Source organism: Chelon labrosus, assembly GCF_963514085.1.
Source record: "Chelon labrosus genome assembly, chromosome: 8".
Taxonomy (NCBI): Eukaryota; Metazoa; Chordata; class Actinopteri; order Mugiliformes; family Mugilidae; genus Chelon; species Chelon labrosus.
The window spans coordinates 1,488,262-1,503,897 of NC_140358.1; the positions used below are offsets into that span (position 1 = coordinate 1,488,262).

General features: G+C 40.2%; 2 protein-coding genes across 2 annotated transcripts; both read left to right on the forward strand.

Moving 5' to 3' along the window:
• Nucleotides 1-227: 227 nt before the first annotated feature.
• On the forward strand, nt 228-14,431 carry ugl (ureidoglycolate lyase). The gene is made up of 14 exons (XM_084549310.1): nt 228-350; nt 857-1,075; nt 1,983-2,073; nt 2,236-2,312; nt 3,508-3,618; nt 4,801-4,860; nt 5,781-5,937; nt 6,042-6,240; nt 8,063-8,141; nt 8,237-8,329; nt 8,714-8,786; nt 8,868-8,935; nt 9,495-9,619; nt 13,581-14,431. The coding sequence occupies exons 1-14, from the start codon at nt 234-236 to the stop codon at nt 13,750-13,752; spliced, it is 1,641 nt and encodes a 546-aa protein (XP_084405436.1). The 5' UTR covers nt 228-233; the 3' UTR covers nt 13,753-14,431.
• LOC311491405 (zinc-binding protein A33-like) lies at nt 10,446-13,561 on the forward strand. The gene is made up of 2 exons (XM_084549309.1): nt 10,446-11,109; nt 11,230-13,561. Exon 2 carries the CDS (start codon nt 11,236-11,238, stop codon nt 12,631-12,633), a length of 1,398 nt encoding a protein of 465 aa, XP_084405435.1. The 5' UTR covers nt 10,446-11,109; nt 11,230-11,235; the 3' UTR covers nt 12,634-13,561.
• Nucleotides 14,432-15,636: the final 1,205 nt, after the last annotated feature.

A 15,636-nucleotide genomic window follows, 5' to 3' on the forward strand; every position in this document is an offset into this window, starting at 1 on the left:
ATGGTTGTCTTTCTCTCTGTGTTAGCCCTGTCCCACCCACGGGCGGTGCCTATCCCTCCAGCACCCCCCCACGACCCTTCACAGGACAAGCAGTTACAGAAGATGAATGAATGAATGTTCTCTGTTATTCTTTTGGAACTGTGTCCTCTACATCTCGGTGTCCCCTGACAAAGCAACATCACACAGACTTCTATAAGTGAATGCAAACCTTTTGCCCACAGGATCCGATCAACATGGAGCTGGCTCCCTCTCCCTTGGGTCTTGAAGCAGAGTATGCAGTGCTCTTCACTACTGACTCTCTTGTCTTCTTGCATGAACTAATCTCCACATTTGATGAGGAGGTGGATCAGGTAGGACAGCTTAAAGAAGGTCCTTTTATTGAATGAATTCAAGATGTTTAATGTCATGTGCACCGTAAAAACTGTAAAAACAACATTCTTATTTTGCAAGTCTGTCTTACTAACAACATGAATAAAAGAGATATACAACCTTACAAGCTGTAAGATACATTTCTTGAATTAAGTGCGAAATTGGTTAAGAGTTTTTACTAGACTTGAGGGTAGTAGAAACTGCTGATTCTCGTTGTCCTTGATTTCACGCTCCCGTAGCGTCTCCCAGAGGTCAGGAGTGTGAAGAGGTAATATTGTAGTATTGTCCTTGATGATGTAGTGATGTAGTGGAACCCTGGCAGTTCCAAACCACATGTGAGTGAGGTGGTGATGACACTCTCACCTGTACAGCTGTTAAAATTGATGGATTTTGGTTGACATACACAATTTTCTCAGCCTTCTCAAGAAGTACAGTCTTTGTGAAATACTTCTTTTACTAAACATTTACTCCACAATTTTCTTTTAAGATCTTGCAGTTGAGAGTGTCCAGAAAGGCCCACTTGGATCTTTCAGGTGACCTCCCAACTTTCCTGGAAAGCACTACACACATTAGGAGAGACCCAGCCTGGAGGGTTCTCCCCGTCCCACCAAGGCTCCAAAAGAGACATGTGGATATTGGAGATATGGCCCCTTGTGATACTCAGCGCTTCATTAAAGCTCTTCAGTCACCAGCACAAGGCATACAGGTACCTCTCATTTGGCTTTTTGGTCAGGGATACCTTAATTTATTATAAGATTGATACTGTACATTCTGTTTTAAGTCAGTCAAACACCATCCTGTTTTCACACATTGTATATTCACTAGAAACCCAGAAGTACATATATTATCTGCTACTGACAGGCCCCAACAAATGTAATATTTCCTGCGGTGTGCGTAGTAATTAATCAGATTACAGTGTCTTTTGTGATGTTTATAGTTTAACTAGCCACATAAAATTATCAAAAAAGAGAGATTTTGACACTGATGAAAGGAATTGTCTTTGTCTTTTACATTCCAATCTCAGTCAAATTGAATAATAATTCCGCTGCTGTTTTTTGTATTGTTAAACATTGTTATTTTAAAAAATGTGGGGATTATGACCAATATCCCTCAATAAGCCTGTCACTTATTTGCCATAGTTTTCCATACATACACTGTCAGCATATGGTGTGTGAGGCGTCACTGTTAGCCGTGATGCTATGTAGCTTTTCCATGTGTTTGAGAAGGACTTTGTCCTACATGCTCACGCCTTAACATGATCTGCATTCATTTTATTTACTTTATTACTTGGAGGATGTGAAAGAAGCTGCAAACCGTATAAGGTTGAATGTATTAAAATACTTTAATTAATTAAATAATTCAAATTATACATTATTTGAACGAGTTTGCATGTTTGATATCTGAGAATTTCTTTCTACGCATGCAGTGTCCCAGCAAAGACATATTTAAAAAGCCTCACAGAGCTCCCAACAACTATTTGTTCAAATCAAAATGCTAAAATTCCCAGTAGTTTTTTGACTATTGCGTTCTATATTGTTGCCCCAAATGAATCGCAAGCATCATTTCTATATTCCATTATAGACCGAGTATAATGCATCTCATTGTTTTCTCAGGTTGACTTCGATGACGGGAACTGCCCAACATATTCCAACCAGATCAAAGGCATTCACAATGTTGTTAAGGCAACATGCAATCAGTTCCCCAGTAAGTGTGCAAATTAATACTCATGTTGTTATGGCTGTTTTGCATGTTATGAATATACTGTACAGTACCTGTTAGTGGATCACGAGAAATTAGAGGAATAAACAGAGCACACATATTTCTATAAACTTTATTGTTGAACCGCCTCCCTTCATGTGTCAACAGACGTTCCACATATATCTCAGGCTCCAGTTCTGATGCTGCGTCCCCGGGCTTGGAACATGGTGGAGCACAACATGATGGTAGTCATTTTCTCAACCTTTACTCCTTATTTTGCAAGTTTGGTTACATACTGTATCTTTGCTTTCAAAAGCAGCTCACTGGAAACAGACTTGTGTCACAGGCTTGATTCCGTAATATGTTGAGTTATGTTGTCTTTTGAATACATGTTAAGATTTTTCAAGACTGTGTGTGTAGGATTGGAATTTAACTAGTGGTAATATAGAACGACCATCATCAAACAGTCAGAAGGATCTTAGAATCATACACTTCACTTTCTCTTCAGAAAGTATTCATCTATATTTCGCTGTCTTGCAGGATTAATTTTACATGGATACAATTGTCATTTTCCCCATGATTTTATACTCAATGACCAACAATGACAAAAATTCATTCATTCATTCATTCATCTTCAGTAACCGCTTGTCCATGTTAAGGGTTGAAATTTCGACAATGTATTAAAACTCAAAAACTGGAATCTGTCAGTTACAAACGCATGCATTTTGTTGTTCCTTCAAATTTATGTCAGGTTCATCCGGTTTGCTTTACTTGCAATTTCATTTTTAATTTCAATTTTATTTATATAGCGTCAATAACAGTCTCTACGTGTGAGGATTTGACTTTCCTGGACACATGACATAATGCAGTTTAGAAAGGCATGCTTCTGTGTACACAATTTAATCTACATGTCAAGATAAACACTAAGAATCTTTTGATTGTGCTGTGGGGCCAAGCTCAAACCCCAGAAAACATCTCTGTAGAGACATGAAGCTGCTTCCCATCATCTACCAACATCTACCAGTATCTAAAATCAGTAATTCATTGATCAAATCATTGATCAATCAACTAATAATAGTACAATAATCAAGACTTCAGAATGTACCTGCTTTGTTTGTATGTATTGTGTTGAATATGTGGAAATCACTTCTAATAGCTTGCCAATGCTTTCAAACATCAAGTCCACAAAATCATCAAGACAAGATCTATATCAAGGAGTGGAAGAAATGAGCAGTTGGACATACTGGACAAACAATCTTTGTTTTGACAGCTAGCTGACATAAATGATCCATTGAGTGGGATTGTCAATGAGTGGGATTGTCATAAATTGTCATTCAGGAGTCAGGAGGGTTCACAAAATTAGTTTAAAATGATCACTCAAAAAATTGTCCACGAGTGAAAGAAGACATTCTCTCTTTGTTTCACTTTCTCTTTTCTCAGGTGGAGGGGAAGGAGGCGCCTGGTCCTCTCTTTGACTTTGGACTCATCATGTTTCACTGTGGAAAGACACTGGTTGAACATGCGAGTGGACCCTTCTTCTACCTGTCAAAAGTAATGTGTTCACACCCACACACAGGAGTTTTCATTTATTTTACCTGATTAAATCTCTTCTCGGGACTGTGTATGTGCATGCAAACTGATTAGCTGCTGATTAGTTGCTGATTAGAAAACACCTGTGCAGACCCTTTAAGTCATGATGCTCATGTTTTCACCTTTTTGTGATATTTAGATTATATTCGAAGTTAGATACTGTCAGTTTGGGATCTAGTGAATTTGGAAGCCAGGTTGTTCTTGCTGTTTTTTGAGTTGTTCCTAAACCATTTTTGTGTGTGCCAGTGTCAGGCTGCATCCTGCTGTGCATGGCTGCTGCCAACAAAGAGTGTCATTGCTATGGGGTGGGGGTGACTGGTCTGGTCTAATGGTCTTAAGTAACATCCACACAAAAGTCAGGTCCAAAAGTTTCCCATCAGAACATTGCATTGTCACAAGATGGCTAATGTTATTTACTTCTCATGTCAGTAGTTTTAATGTTGTGACTGATTAGTCTACGTTAAACAAAAATTTTGTACACACAGGACAGCCTTTTTTTTTTACATTTCAGCATCAACAATGGCCCATAAACAAGTACAGAGATCACATAGTCGGCATGCATGTGCACATAGACCTCTCTGCATAATCTCAAAACACATCTCAAGTATGTCGAGTTTCACCACATTGTGTTGCTCTACAGCTGCATGTCTGTTACGAGCAAAGATGTCAGTTGTGATCATGTGATGTAATTAATGTAAGGTTTGGCAACATTTTAACAGGAGCTGAAATTTAGCTTTTTCAGCTTTGAGTAGCAAGGTCATACAGAAACAGGATTCAATATTTCAATATGGTGCGTTTGTTATGGTCTTTTTGTTTGTATGTATATGTTGCTCATGTCTGCATTATATGCACTGTTTCGTGTTTTTCTGTGACAGACTGTGAAAACAAATTTCCTTATGGGACAATAAAGGTTATCTATCTATCTATCTATCTATCTATCTATCTATCTATCTATCTATCTATCTATCTATCTATCTATCTATTTATGATTTGGGAGCATCAAAATTGATAAATTTATGAAACAGGAGTGTGGAATAATTAGGGGTGTCATCATCCTTAATTGGTGCCAAAGTGCGTTATTCCATTTTGTTTTTCCAAAAATACATTTCAGCAGTATACTGTACTATTTGTCCTTGTTTCCAGGTGGAGAGCTTCATGGAAGCCAGACTGTGGAACAGAATATTTGTCTGGACACAGCAGAAGGTCTGCACACATTAAACATACTCTGTATCTGTAATATCTGCTGCCAGCAGACAGTGTTTTCATAGTATTTGCCAATTGATGGTGAAAAGTAAAGGGGAAAGTATACAAAACGTGGTTTTGGACAACACCTACAGCGGCTGCCAGTAAAGCCGTGTTAATTTGTTGTATTTGTTCTATTTATTTGTTTATTAGCGCTATGATTTCCCAGTCCTACCTATAATACCTATAAACACACCAGTCAGTATTTCAGACTATCTCAACTGGGTTGAGTTCAAGTGTTTGTGGAGGTCAGGTACTCTGATATAGCGATCCATATATCCGCTTCTCAGTCAAACAGCTCTTCTCAGACTAAACAGGATGGTGTGTTACTTGTTGACGAAGCCATACAGGTTAAGTGATTTCTTGAATTCTGAATACATTACCATTTGCAAAGCTCTCCTATATATACCATAGACTGTGTATAAATATGGACAACTCGTCTCTACTCCCTTGCATTGGCCAAACCTAATTTCCAGGGGATATGGGCCATCTGTGCCATCTTGCAAGTTTGGAGCCAGAGTCTGTGCAGTACGGTTCGATAGTGGAGCCACCTGAGTCACCAAGTCCCAACCACTACCATGGAGGAGGTGGAGCTTATGACCTATACTGCAGCCAGACACAAGGGGGAGCTCTACTTGCTTTGGCTTCACTTTTGAGGAGCTGTTCCGCTGTCCATCTTTATTTACAGTCTATGCTGTATATCAGCGCAACACCAATCCTCCATGCTTGACTGTTGGAACCACTGTGGGCTACCTTGAAAGAGCCACCATCCATGAAAATATTCCATATGTGTTATTACATGGTCTGGAAAATAACGCAAATACAGAGTTTTGACTGGTAGTGCACAGTATAATTGCATCTGAGTGTCTGTGTGCATCTAGCTGGGCCTCCCACTGGGTAGCATCAAAGCCACAGTGCTGATTGAAAATGTATTAGCAGCATTTGAGATGGAGGAGATACTGTATGAGCTGCGGGATCATTCAGCAGGACTCAACTGTGGCATCTGGGATTACTCAGCCTCCTTTGTTAATAAGTTTGGTGAGTCAAGCATTCTTGTATTTAACCATACATTGCATAGCAACATGTTATGATATGTCCATAAAGTCTCACTGAAGTCAAGAGATCATGTGTTTCTCGTCTAGGCCACAGGGCAGCTTTCCTGCTGCCCGACCGCAGTAAATATGTCAACATGGAGAAGCGTTTTCTGCACAGCTACATGGATCTCTTGGTCCAGACATGTCATCGGCGTGGAGCACTGGCAACAGGAGGCATGGCCGCCCTGCTGCTGCCTCAGGACCCACTTAGTGACTCCCACAAGAGAGTGCTGGATTCTGTTAAAAGGTATGAACATCCCTGGACATGCAAATGCTTAAAATACTAATGATTGCAGAAACTCCTCATGGATTTACTGCGGCAGTTATTTTCGTCAAAGAGCCACTATCCCTGTGTCCGCCAGTGAAATCCAACATAGCCTTAGACTAATAATGAGATTATGACTAAAATACAATTTGTTTTCAACCTCAGTAGAACACCAGTAAATTAATTCACTGAAAAGGATTTTTAAAAAGACATACAAGATGATCCCAGCGGGCACAGCTCTCTACCACCTTGATGAAGGAGGCCCATCAAGGCCTATACTTACTGAGGAGGTTTAAGAAGGCTGACCTGGGTACTGCAGTTCTCTCATCCTTCTACAATTGTGTGGGGAGAGGATCCTTGCTTCATTCCTTTTCATCTACCTCATGTTTTGGAATGACAATAAACCTTTAAACCTTAAACTGAGTTTTCAGAAATAATATACTTACCTTTATTAGATTTTTAATTAAAAACCCATAATCTTGTGTGTTTTCATTCATCTGAGAGCACCTTACATAGTAATAGTAAGATCATACAATGTTATAGCCAGAAACCCGAGGAAAAGCTTTATTTTAACAGTAAGAAACCTGCAACAGAGTCAGGTTCGGGATAAGTGGCAGTCTGCCTTGGTTTGGGTGAGAGGAGTGTAGAGAGATTGCACCAGATTTCCTTTTTGGTTTCCGACCGTTAAAGAGCAGTATTTAGTTGAAGCTCCTTGAGCTGTTGGTACTTCCCATACAAGTACCAACGAAGATGGGCAGCAGAAGAGCTCCTCAAAAGTGAAGCCAAAGCCTACAGTCTATGGCCAAACCAAGTAGAGCTTCACCTGGTGTCTCGCTGCAGTATAAGCTCCACCTCCTCCATGTTAATGGATGGGCCAAACTAAAACATTAAACTAACTAACACAAATGATACTTGATTGCTTTTATTGAAGTAGGATTTTGAAGGCAGGATTTTAATGTGTACCATGTGTGCCACTGCTAAGAAATGACATGTTATGTGTCTTTGTTAAATTGTCTGGTTTAGGCCATTATCTCTGAACTAAAAATATGAGCTCCTAATTAATTTCAGCTATACACTGCCTGGCCAAAAAGAAAAGTTGCCACCAAAAAAAAAGGTCACACACTCTAATATTTCGCCTTTAGCATTGATTACAGCACACATTCACTGTGGCGTTGTTTCGATAAGCTTCTGCAATGTCACAAGATTTACTTCACATTGTACGTGTGGAAATGCTCTTACTTTCACTATTAAACATAGCCCTGAGTTCTGCTGTTGTTTTTCTTCAATTCGATTTCACTAAATGTTTAAGTGATCACCGATCATCATTAATCAGGATTTTTTTCCGACCACATTTCTTCCTCAAAGACAATGGTTCCCCACTATCCTTCCAGTTTTTAATAATGCGTTGGATAGTTCTTAACCCAATTTTAGTAGTTTCTACAATCTCCTTAGATGTTTTCTCTGCTTGATGCATGCCAGTGATTTGATCATTCTGAAACAGACTAACATCTTTTCCACGACCACAGGATGTGTCTTTAGACATGGTTGTTTGAGAAATGAGAAGCTACTCATTGCATCAGTTGGGGTTAAATAACTTGTTGCCAGCTGAAAGATAATCACCCATGCAGTAATTATCCAATAGGAGGCTCGTACCTATTTGCTTAGTTAAATCCAGGTGGTGACGTTTTCTTTGGCCAGTCAGTGTATATTTACACTTGTTTGGATGTCTGATTGACAAATGCTGTCTCCTTGCCTAGATTTTTTAAAGTGAAAAAGGTTGACACTGTTTCTTTACACCTTTCAGGCTAAAGTTGTTGGAGATCAATGCAGGTGTGGACGGTTTCATGGTATATGATCTGAATCTGATTGAGCCCATGCAAAAAGTAAGCACTAGCTCATGAGCTGTAAAATGATGCCTATTCATGGAAAGTGGCTAACAATGACTTCTTCTCTTTACATAATTGTTCACCTCTTCCAGCTCTTCAAGCTCCACTCTGAAGGTGATAACCAGCTCCACCAGCTTCGGAATGACGTTGTAGTGACTCCTGACGACCTTCTGTCCATGCCTTCTGTCAGTCAAGAGAAAGTCTTTATACATTTTACAATATATTACATTACTAAACAGTTTTTGAACAGACTGATGCTGTCTTCTGGCCGCTAGACTGCCTTGTTCAGATTTATGAATACATTGTGGTACCAAGCAACAAGAGGGTATTAGTCCCTTATACAAAATACAGATCACCAGCCTCCAGAAGAGCTTCAGTGCTCCTTGACATACAGATTATTGCTCCAAAATCTTCCATATGTGTCCAACTGGATTAAAAAATTAAGTCAGAATTTACTTGCATTTCACAGAACATGGCAGGTAATCCCAACCTAGCAAGAATGTAAAAGACCCAAACTGAATTCATTTATAATCATTAAATATAATGTAATGTACTGTGCTCTTCCTTAGGGAGGTGTCACCCTTTATGGACTGAAGTACAACATTACAGTTGGTGTTCTCTTTATTAATGCTTGGCTTTCAGGTAAGTACATTCACACATTCATAGGCAGGGTAGTATCTAATTGAGCATTCTAACTGTTAAAACATGCTCTGTGTTCTATAGGTAAAGGCCACTTTTTCTACCGAGGACAGGTCGAAGATTCAGCCACAGCGGAGATTTCTAGATCGCAGGTGGGTTTAGCCTTCTCCAAATGAACACCACAGAGCATTTACTTTGGAGATTTATGTAGGTCCTAAATGACACCAAACTATCTAAATTAAGAAACAAAATGATAGGATGTCAAAAAAATGGCAGATGTTTTTAAGCCAAGGAATCCAGCATAACAAGACCAAAGCAGACAAGTTACCTTCCTTGTCACCATGAGACTCACCCCATAGTTCACACACTTCACTGATAAACACAGGTATTACTACTGACCAACCCAGTCAGGTGGTTCATTTTTTACTTTTTTTTATTATTATTGTGAACATTGTTCATAAAGCTGGTACCTCCTATGGTGTAGCTAGATTCATGGTTGTTTTTGTCGAATGGACCTCTTCCACAAAAAACTGTTCTGAGCACAAAATTGTTGCTCAGAGGGAGGAGCTAATTGATGAAATATTTTGTCAGGATTTTATTCCACCTGTGTTGAAAATCCATTTATTTGTGTAGTTTATTGTTAACCTGTCTTGTAAAACCTCAGCGGCCCTCAATTATACATAACTTGATGAAATATCCTTTGTGTGTCAGGTGTGGCAGTGGATCCGGCATCAGACTCGGTTGGAGGATGACAACAGGGTGGTGAGCAAGCAGCTGGTGACTGACCTCACCAAGGAGCTCATTATAGAGCTCAGCACTCTCAGCCACTCTCTTAGGTAAGCAGATGCTTTTTCGAGGCAGATGTTTGTGGAACACATCGTTGACCCATCTCAGGCTCTTTTGATGCAGTTAGCGAATATATTTGCTGAGTAATGCTGTTTGAGGATTTCCTAGCACACTACAACCAAGCACATATTTACATATTTCCACCAAAGCTTTCCATGGAACTAAAGGAAACTTATGTATGTGCAACGCAACCTAAGGCCCTGAGAGGATTGGTCATATTAGTTAGCTCATACTTCCAAAAGCAATGGGACAACGGCAATATCGATGACACCCTGAACAGAAATTACTTCTGAAGGTCTTTCTCAATCAGTGATAAACAAGGCATTGTCATTTTTGATGAGGCACAATGGCTTAAAATGAAGTGGACTACTGTTGCAGATTTGATCTTGGGGAAATATCACTTAGCCAATCACCCCCATAAGTCCTGAACCTTTGGAAGGTAAAAGTGGGGACTTTTTTGGGAAATACTGTTTTCCTGAAACTTCCTTTAAAGTTTGTCCACTGACTGACAGGTGGGCACACTAGCTGTATGCCTAGGTGACAAGCGCCTGCCTTGGCTCTACTCATGCTCTGCCTCTTTGCCCATTTTTGGTCATGGTAATGACCAGGGTCACAATGCTGCTCTCCAAAACAGCTCTTTGGGAATCCTAAGGGTGACGTCGAAGAGGGTTTGTCTAACTTTATATATAGTCTTTATATACATTTAGATGCCAGTTCATTAGGTACACTAGTGAAAAGGAATGCATTATAAATTAATCTATAATGTAAATATGTAAATATTAGCTTCATGACTGTTCTAATGTTCCGTTTATGTTGTAGTCTGTGGTGGTGTTAAAATGGATTGTGTTTCTGTAATTTAGCCAAGCCCATTGACTAAAATGGGGTTGTCAAAATAACAGGAACATGTGTCAGTACAACACAATACATTCCAGTAGTACTACACACCACAGCCTCTAAAATGAAAACACAGTTGAATCAACAGCTCTCTCAGTTATTTGAACTGAGTGCTGAATACCATAACCTGCATGAAGCTGAGATGTACAACAGATGACTATTACATTAAAATGCATTTGTTTCAACTAGTATACCTAATGAACTGGCAGGATTCAAACTTTAAATAAGCCTGTAGCTCATCTTACTTAGTTTAATATGCTCATTTCTGTGTTATTCAAGTCTCCCATTTTTAACTAACACTATCTAACTACACATCATGTGAGCCAGCTTGCACATAGTATTTACTGTAAATGGAGGCAACAAGCGCAGTGTTTTTGCTACTATTATGGATTCAGGCAGTGATTCAGAAACTATGTTAAAGCTCCGCCCTTGACCTGAATACCTCACACACAAACCAGGAAGCACAGACCGGTACTGCTTCTGACAGCAGAGTGAGACGCTGATATACTGACTTACAGAAAGAAAAAAAAGCAACAACCACTGTGTTAGGGAGTCCGAGAGCACTGGGATCCTGCCAGTTTAACAGGTCAGTGACTGCAGTTCAGTAAGAATGTCTAATGACGGAGTGTTTTGGAAACTTTCTAAACAAGGAAGTGGAGCCTCACTAGACTGACCTGTGTATGCTTGTGTTTGTTGCTTCACTCAGAAGAAAATGGCTTCATGTTCAGAGGAGGATCTGTGCTGTTCTGTTTGCCATGACATCTTTAAAGAGCCTGTCGTCCTATCATGTAGCCACAGCTTCTGTAAAGCCTGCCTGCAAAATTGGTGGACAGAGAAACAGAGCCAAAATTGTCCAGTCTGTATGAGAAGGTCGTCAAAGAGTCAACCACCTTGCAACTTGGTGTTAAAGAACCTGTGTGAGGCCTTCTTAATGAAGAGAGATCAGAGCGCTTCGCCTGGCTCTGAGGCTGTCTGCGGACTGCACTCTGAGAGACTCCGGCTCTTCTGTCTGGATCATCAGCAGCCAGCTTGTCTCATCTGCAGAGACTCTAAGAAACATGTCAACCACACTTTCAGACCCATTGATGAAGCTGCACAGGATTTCAGAGAGGAACTTGAAAAGGCCCTGAGACCAGTACAGGACAAACTGGAGAACATTCGTGAAGTGAAAGACAAGTGGGAGCAGACAGTACAACACATCAAGGTCCAGGCTCAAAACACAGAGAGGCAGATTAAGGAGCAGTTTCAGAAGCTTCATCGGTTTCTAGAAGAGGAAGAGAAGGCCAGGATCACTGCTTTGAAGAAGGAAGAAGATCAGAAGAGTCGGATGATAAAGGAGAAGATTGTGGCTCTGAGCAGAGAGATAGTGGATCTGTCAGAGACAGTCAGAGCCACAGAGAAGGAGCTGAGAGCTGCAGACGTCTCATTCCTACTAAACTACAAGGCTGCAGTGGAAAGAGTCCAGCAACGCCCCCTGCTGGATGCCCCAAAGCTGCCCTCAGGGGCGCTGATAGACGTGGCCAAACACCTGGGCAACCTGACCTTCAACATCTGGAACCAGATGAAGGAGATGGTCTCGTACACTCCTCTAATTCTGGACCCAAACACTGCTTATCAAGACCTAATCCTGTCTGATAATCTGACCAGTGTGAGGTATGAAGAAAAGATGCGGGTCCCTGACAATCCAGAAAGATTTGATGATGACTGTTCTGTCGTGAGCTCTGAGGGCTTCAGCTCAGGCACTCACACCTGGGATGTTCAGGTTGGAGACAACGCATGGTGGGTCCTGGGAGTGTTGGAAGATTTTGTCCATAGAAAAGGAGAGATTGACTCTGGATTGTGGAGAATCCAGTTATTTACCAAGGAATACACAGCATACGCTCCGTCAGATGAAGGCACTGACCTCTCAGTGATCGGACAGCCTCAGAGGATCAGAGTGTACCTGGACTGTGACGGAGGGAAACTGTCATTCTCTGATCCTGACACCAACACGCACATACACACATTCATACACACTTTCACTAAGAAGCTCTTTCCATATTTTTCTACTATAGAAGCACCTCCTATCAAGATATTACCAAAGAAGGTTTCTGTTTTGGTGGAAGAGTGAAGGTAGCGATAACGGTGATGATTTGAGATGCAGATATGTTATGTAATGATAAGACATTAGTTGACAAGGAGCCAAATGCATACAAGATGGGGACATGTGCAGATAAATGTATGTCATTACCAAGCCTTGAAATGTGATTGTAGTGTCGCTGCAGTCATTAACATTTATTTTAATGAGACAATTATCATGCAGCAGCTGCGAAAATTCCAAAAAACAAAACAAAAAAAAAAAGATTTCTAATTTGTCCCCTAAGGGTTTTGTGCTTTTAGTAAAAGTTGCGGATATAACAACAACATGAGACCTAGACCTAAACAGCAGATGGCAGCAAGGTGCTGAAACTGCACTTTTTTCTTAAGAAATTTCAGGTCATTCATAAAATGTTTTGTAAAAGGATAGTTCATTTAATGTAACAATACTCACACTCCAGCCTCTTTTCCAAGCTGGATTCTAATCATGACTGCCCATCCTCATCTTGACTTTAAATATGGTTAAAAGCAACTCAGATACGCTATTTGTTCATGAATGATGTTTTATTCTTATTGTATTCTCTTATTGTACTGGTTGTGAAACATTTTTCTGTATTTCTTTATGTAAGTGCGTGCAGATAATCGGTTGTCCAAAGAAAATATGTTTTGCTAAGATAAATGAAATGCATGATTAAAACTGGTTTAAAGTCAGTTGTTGGTTGATTTATTCATGTGTCACATTTAAAGCATGTTATAAACAGCAGCTGGAATACTTTTGGGAGAGCAGAAGAATGAGGTGAGGGGATTCAGAAAAAGCACTGGGCAATGTTACATCCAAATACTGAGACAGAAAGAAAGCAACATTTGGGCACAGCTCCTGCTTTTGACTTAATGTGAGCATTTTGTATTTCCATCTTTCCTTAATGTTTCATCAAGTTTTTCTTTTTATAGGGAGTTAGATGTGTTTCTTCTTCTTTTCAGGACTAAACAGAGGTTTCACACAGCTGCTGACATGTTCCTGGAGGTGGTCCAGAAGAGACATTTCCCAGAGTTCATCACCACCTACTTGAACCAGGACCACTCCTTTCTCAGCTCGCAGATAGGTGGACAGGTGGAGGCTCTGGATGCAGACTTGCAGTTGTCCAAACTGTGAAGGACCATCTGGAAGAGAGCTTCCTGTGGACATCACTTTGGGATTGTTGAAACTGCATGAAATTGCAGTGGACATTTGTATGCAAAATATGAGAATCATCAAATCAAATCAAATCTGATTTGATAATCATCAGAAGACACGTATGGAGTCAGTATAAAATAAAAATAAAAATAATAAACAGATTGTATTTGCATTTTCCATTAGACAGACTAGAAAGACACAACTTAAAATAATTTAAACTGATTAATTTGAGGTAAAGTTAACAAACAGACTGACAGAGGTACTAAAATTAAAGCTTGGCACTTTATGCCAAGTTCTTATGCCAAGTTTTATAGTTCTGTGAGAGTAGAAGATCAGCATCAGCCCCAAACTGTTCCCACAAAGTTGGGAGCATGGAAATGTCCAAAATTTCTTGGTATGATGAAGCATTCAGAGTTCCTTTCACTGGAACTAAGGGGCCAAGCCCAGCTCCTGAAAAACAACCCATACCATAATCCCCCCTCCACCAAACTTCACACTTGGCACAATGCAGTCAGACAAGTACCGCTCTCCAGGCCTCAGCATCTGCTGACCCCGCTCTCGTCATTTTACGTGGCCTGCCACTTTGTGGCTGAGTTACTGTTGTTCCCAATCGCTTCCACTTTGTTATAATACCACTGACAGCTGACTGTGGAATATTTAGTAGCGAGGAAATTTCATGAATGGACTTGTTGCACAGGTGGCATACTATCACAGTAGCACATAATATTTGTGCATTTGCATAAATTAAAAGATCAGGTCAGTGCAATTGAACTGTAATATGAATATAATAGTCTGTTATAGAAGTAGATGATGTGCTCGTCTCAGACTGTTAACTGGTCATCACAGTGCTGCCCTGTGGGATGAAACTATTTCTGTGTTTGGTTGTTTTGGCATACAGTGTTCTGTATCTCCTACCAGAGGGGAAGAGTTAGAACAGGCTAAGTTCAGGGTGTGCATGATCTGCAGACATGTTTCCTGATTTTAGAGGTGTCCAAGTCCTGGATGGAGGACTGGCTGGTTTGTTGCAGTCTGATGTGATGATCAGAAATAGTTTGAAATTGAGAATATAGAAAATATGCATTTATCCTAAAGTATTGTAAACGGATTGATTATTTACCACTTTCTGAGAGAAACATAGTACCTCACACATCTATCAACATTCATACATCACTGCTTAACACTGGGGGCAACTTGGTGTTCAGTGTTTTGCTCAAGGTCACTTCAGCATGTGCTCCACATACTGGGAATCAAACTGCTAACCCTGTGGTTGGTGGACACCCTGCTCTACCCACTGAAGCACAGCTTTCCTCTGTAAGTAAAACTGGAAGGTTTCCTGCTTTCTTACTAGAATACATTTCAGGCAGCAAGATTAATAGTGAAAAGAGGATTCAGACTCAGGCAAACTTGAAAAGCTATGGCAACTTTCAGAAATCTGTAGAAGTCTAAACCTTTCTGTTGGCTACAGAAAATGTTACAAATGGCACACTGAAGACTACACAAGGAGAACATCTAAATCCACACAGCTGCGTTCAAACCCACAACCTCCTTTTGTAACATACTCTGTGAAATGCCAGTGATAAAAAAAGATTCATGGTTATTGCAAAATACAAATAAGACACATTTTAATCTTTTAAAGCCTGTTCATCTGCTGCAGCAAACAGCAGACACATCAACTTTTCAGGAGAGCGTATGAATCAGACCATGGTGGCTGAATGGCTGCAATGAAACTAAGGAAGACCAGTAACAAAAACAGAACAGCTTGGACCAAGAAACACAAGGAATGGGGCGGTAAAGGTTAAACAGAAAGCTTCTACGTATGGTTCCCACTGTGAATACTGGAGGATGAGTAGAAATTCTCCAGGG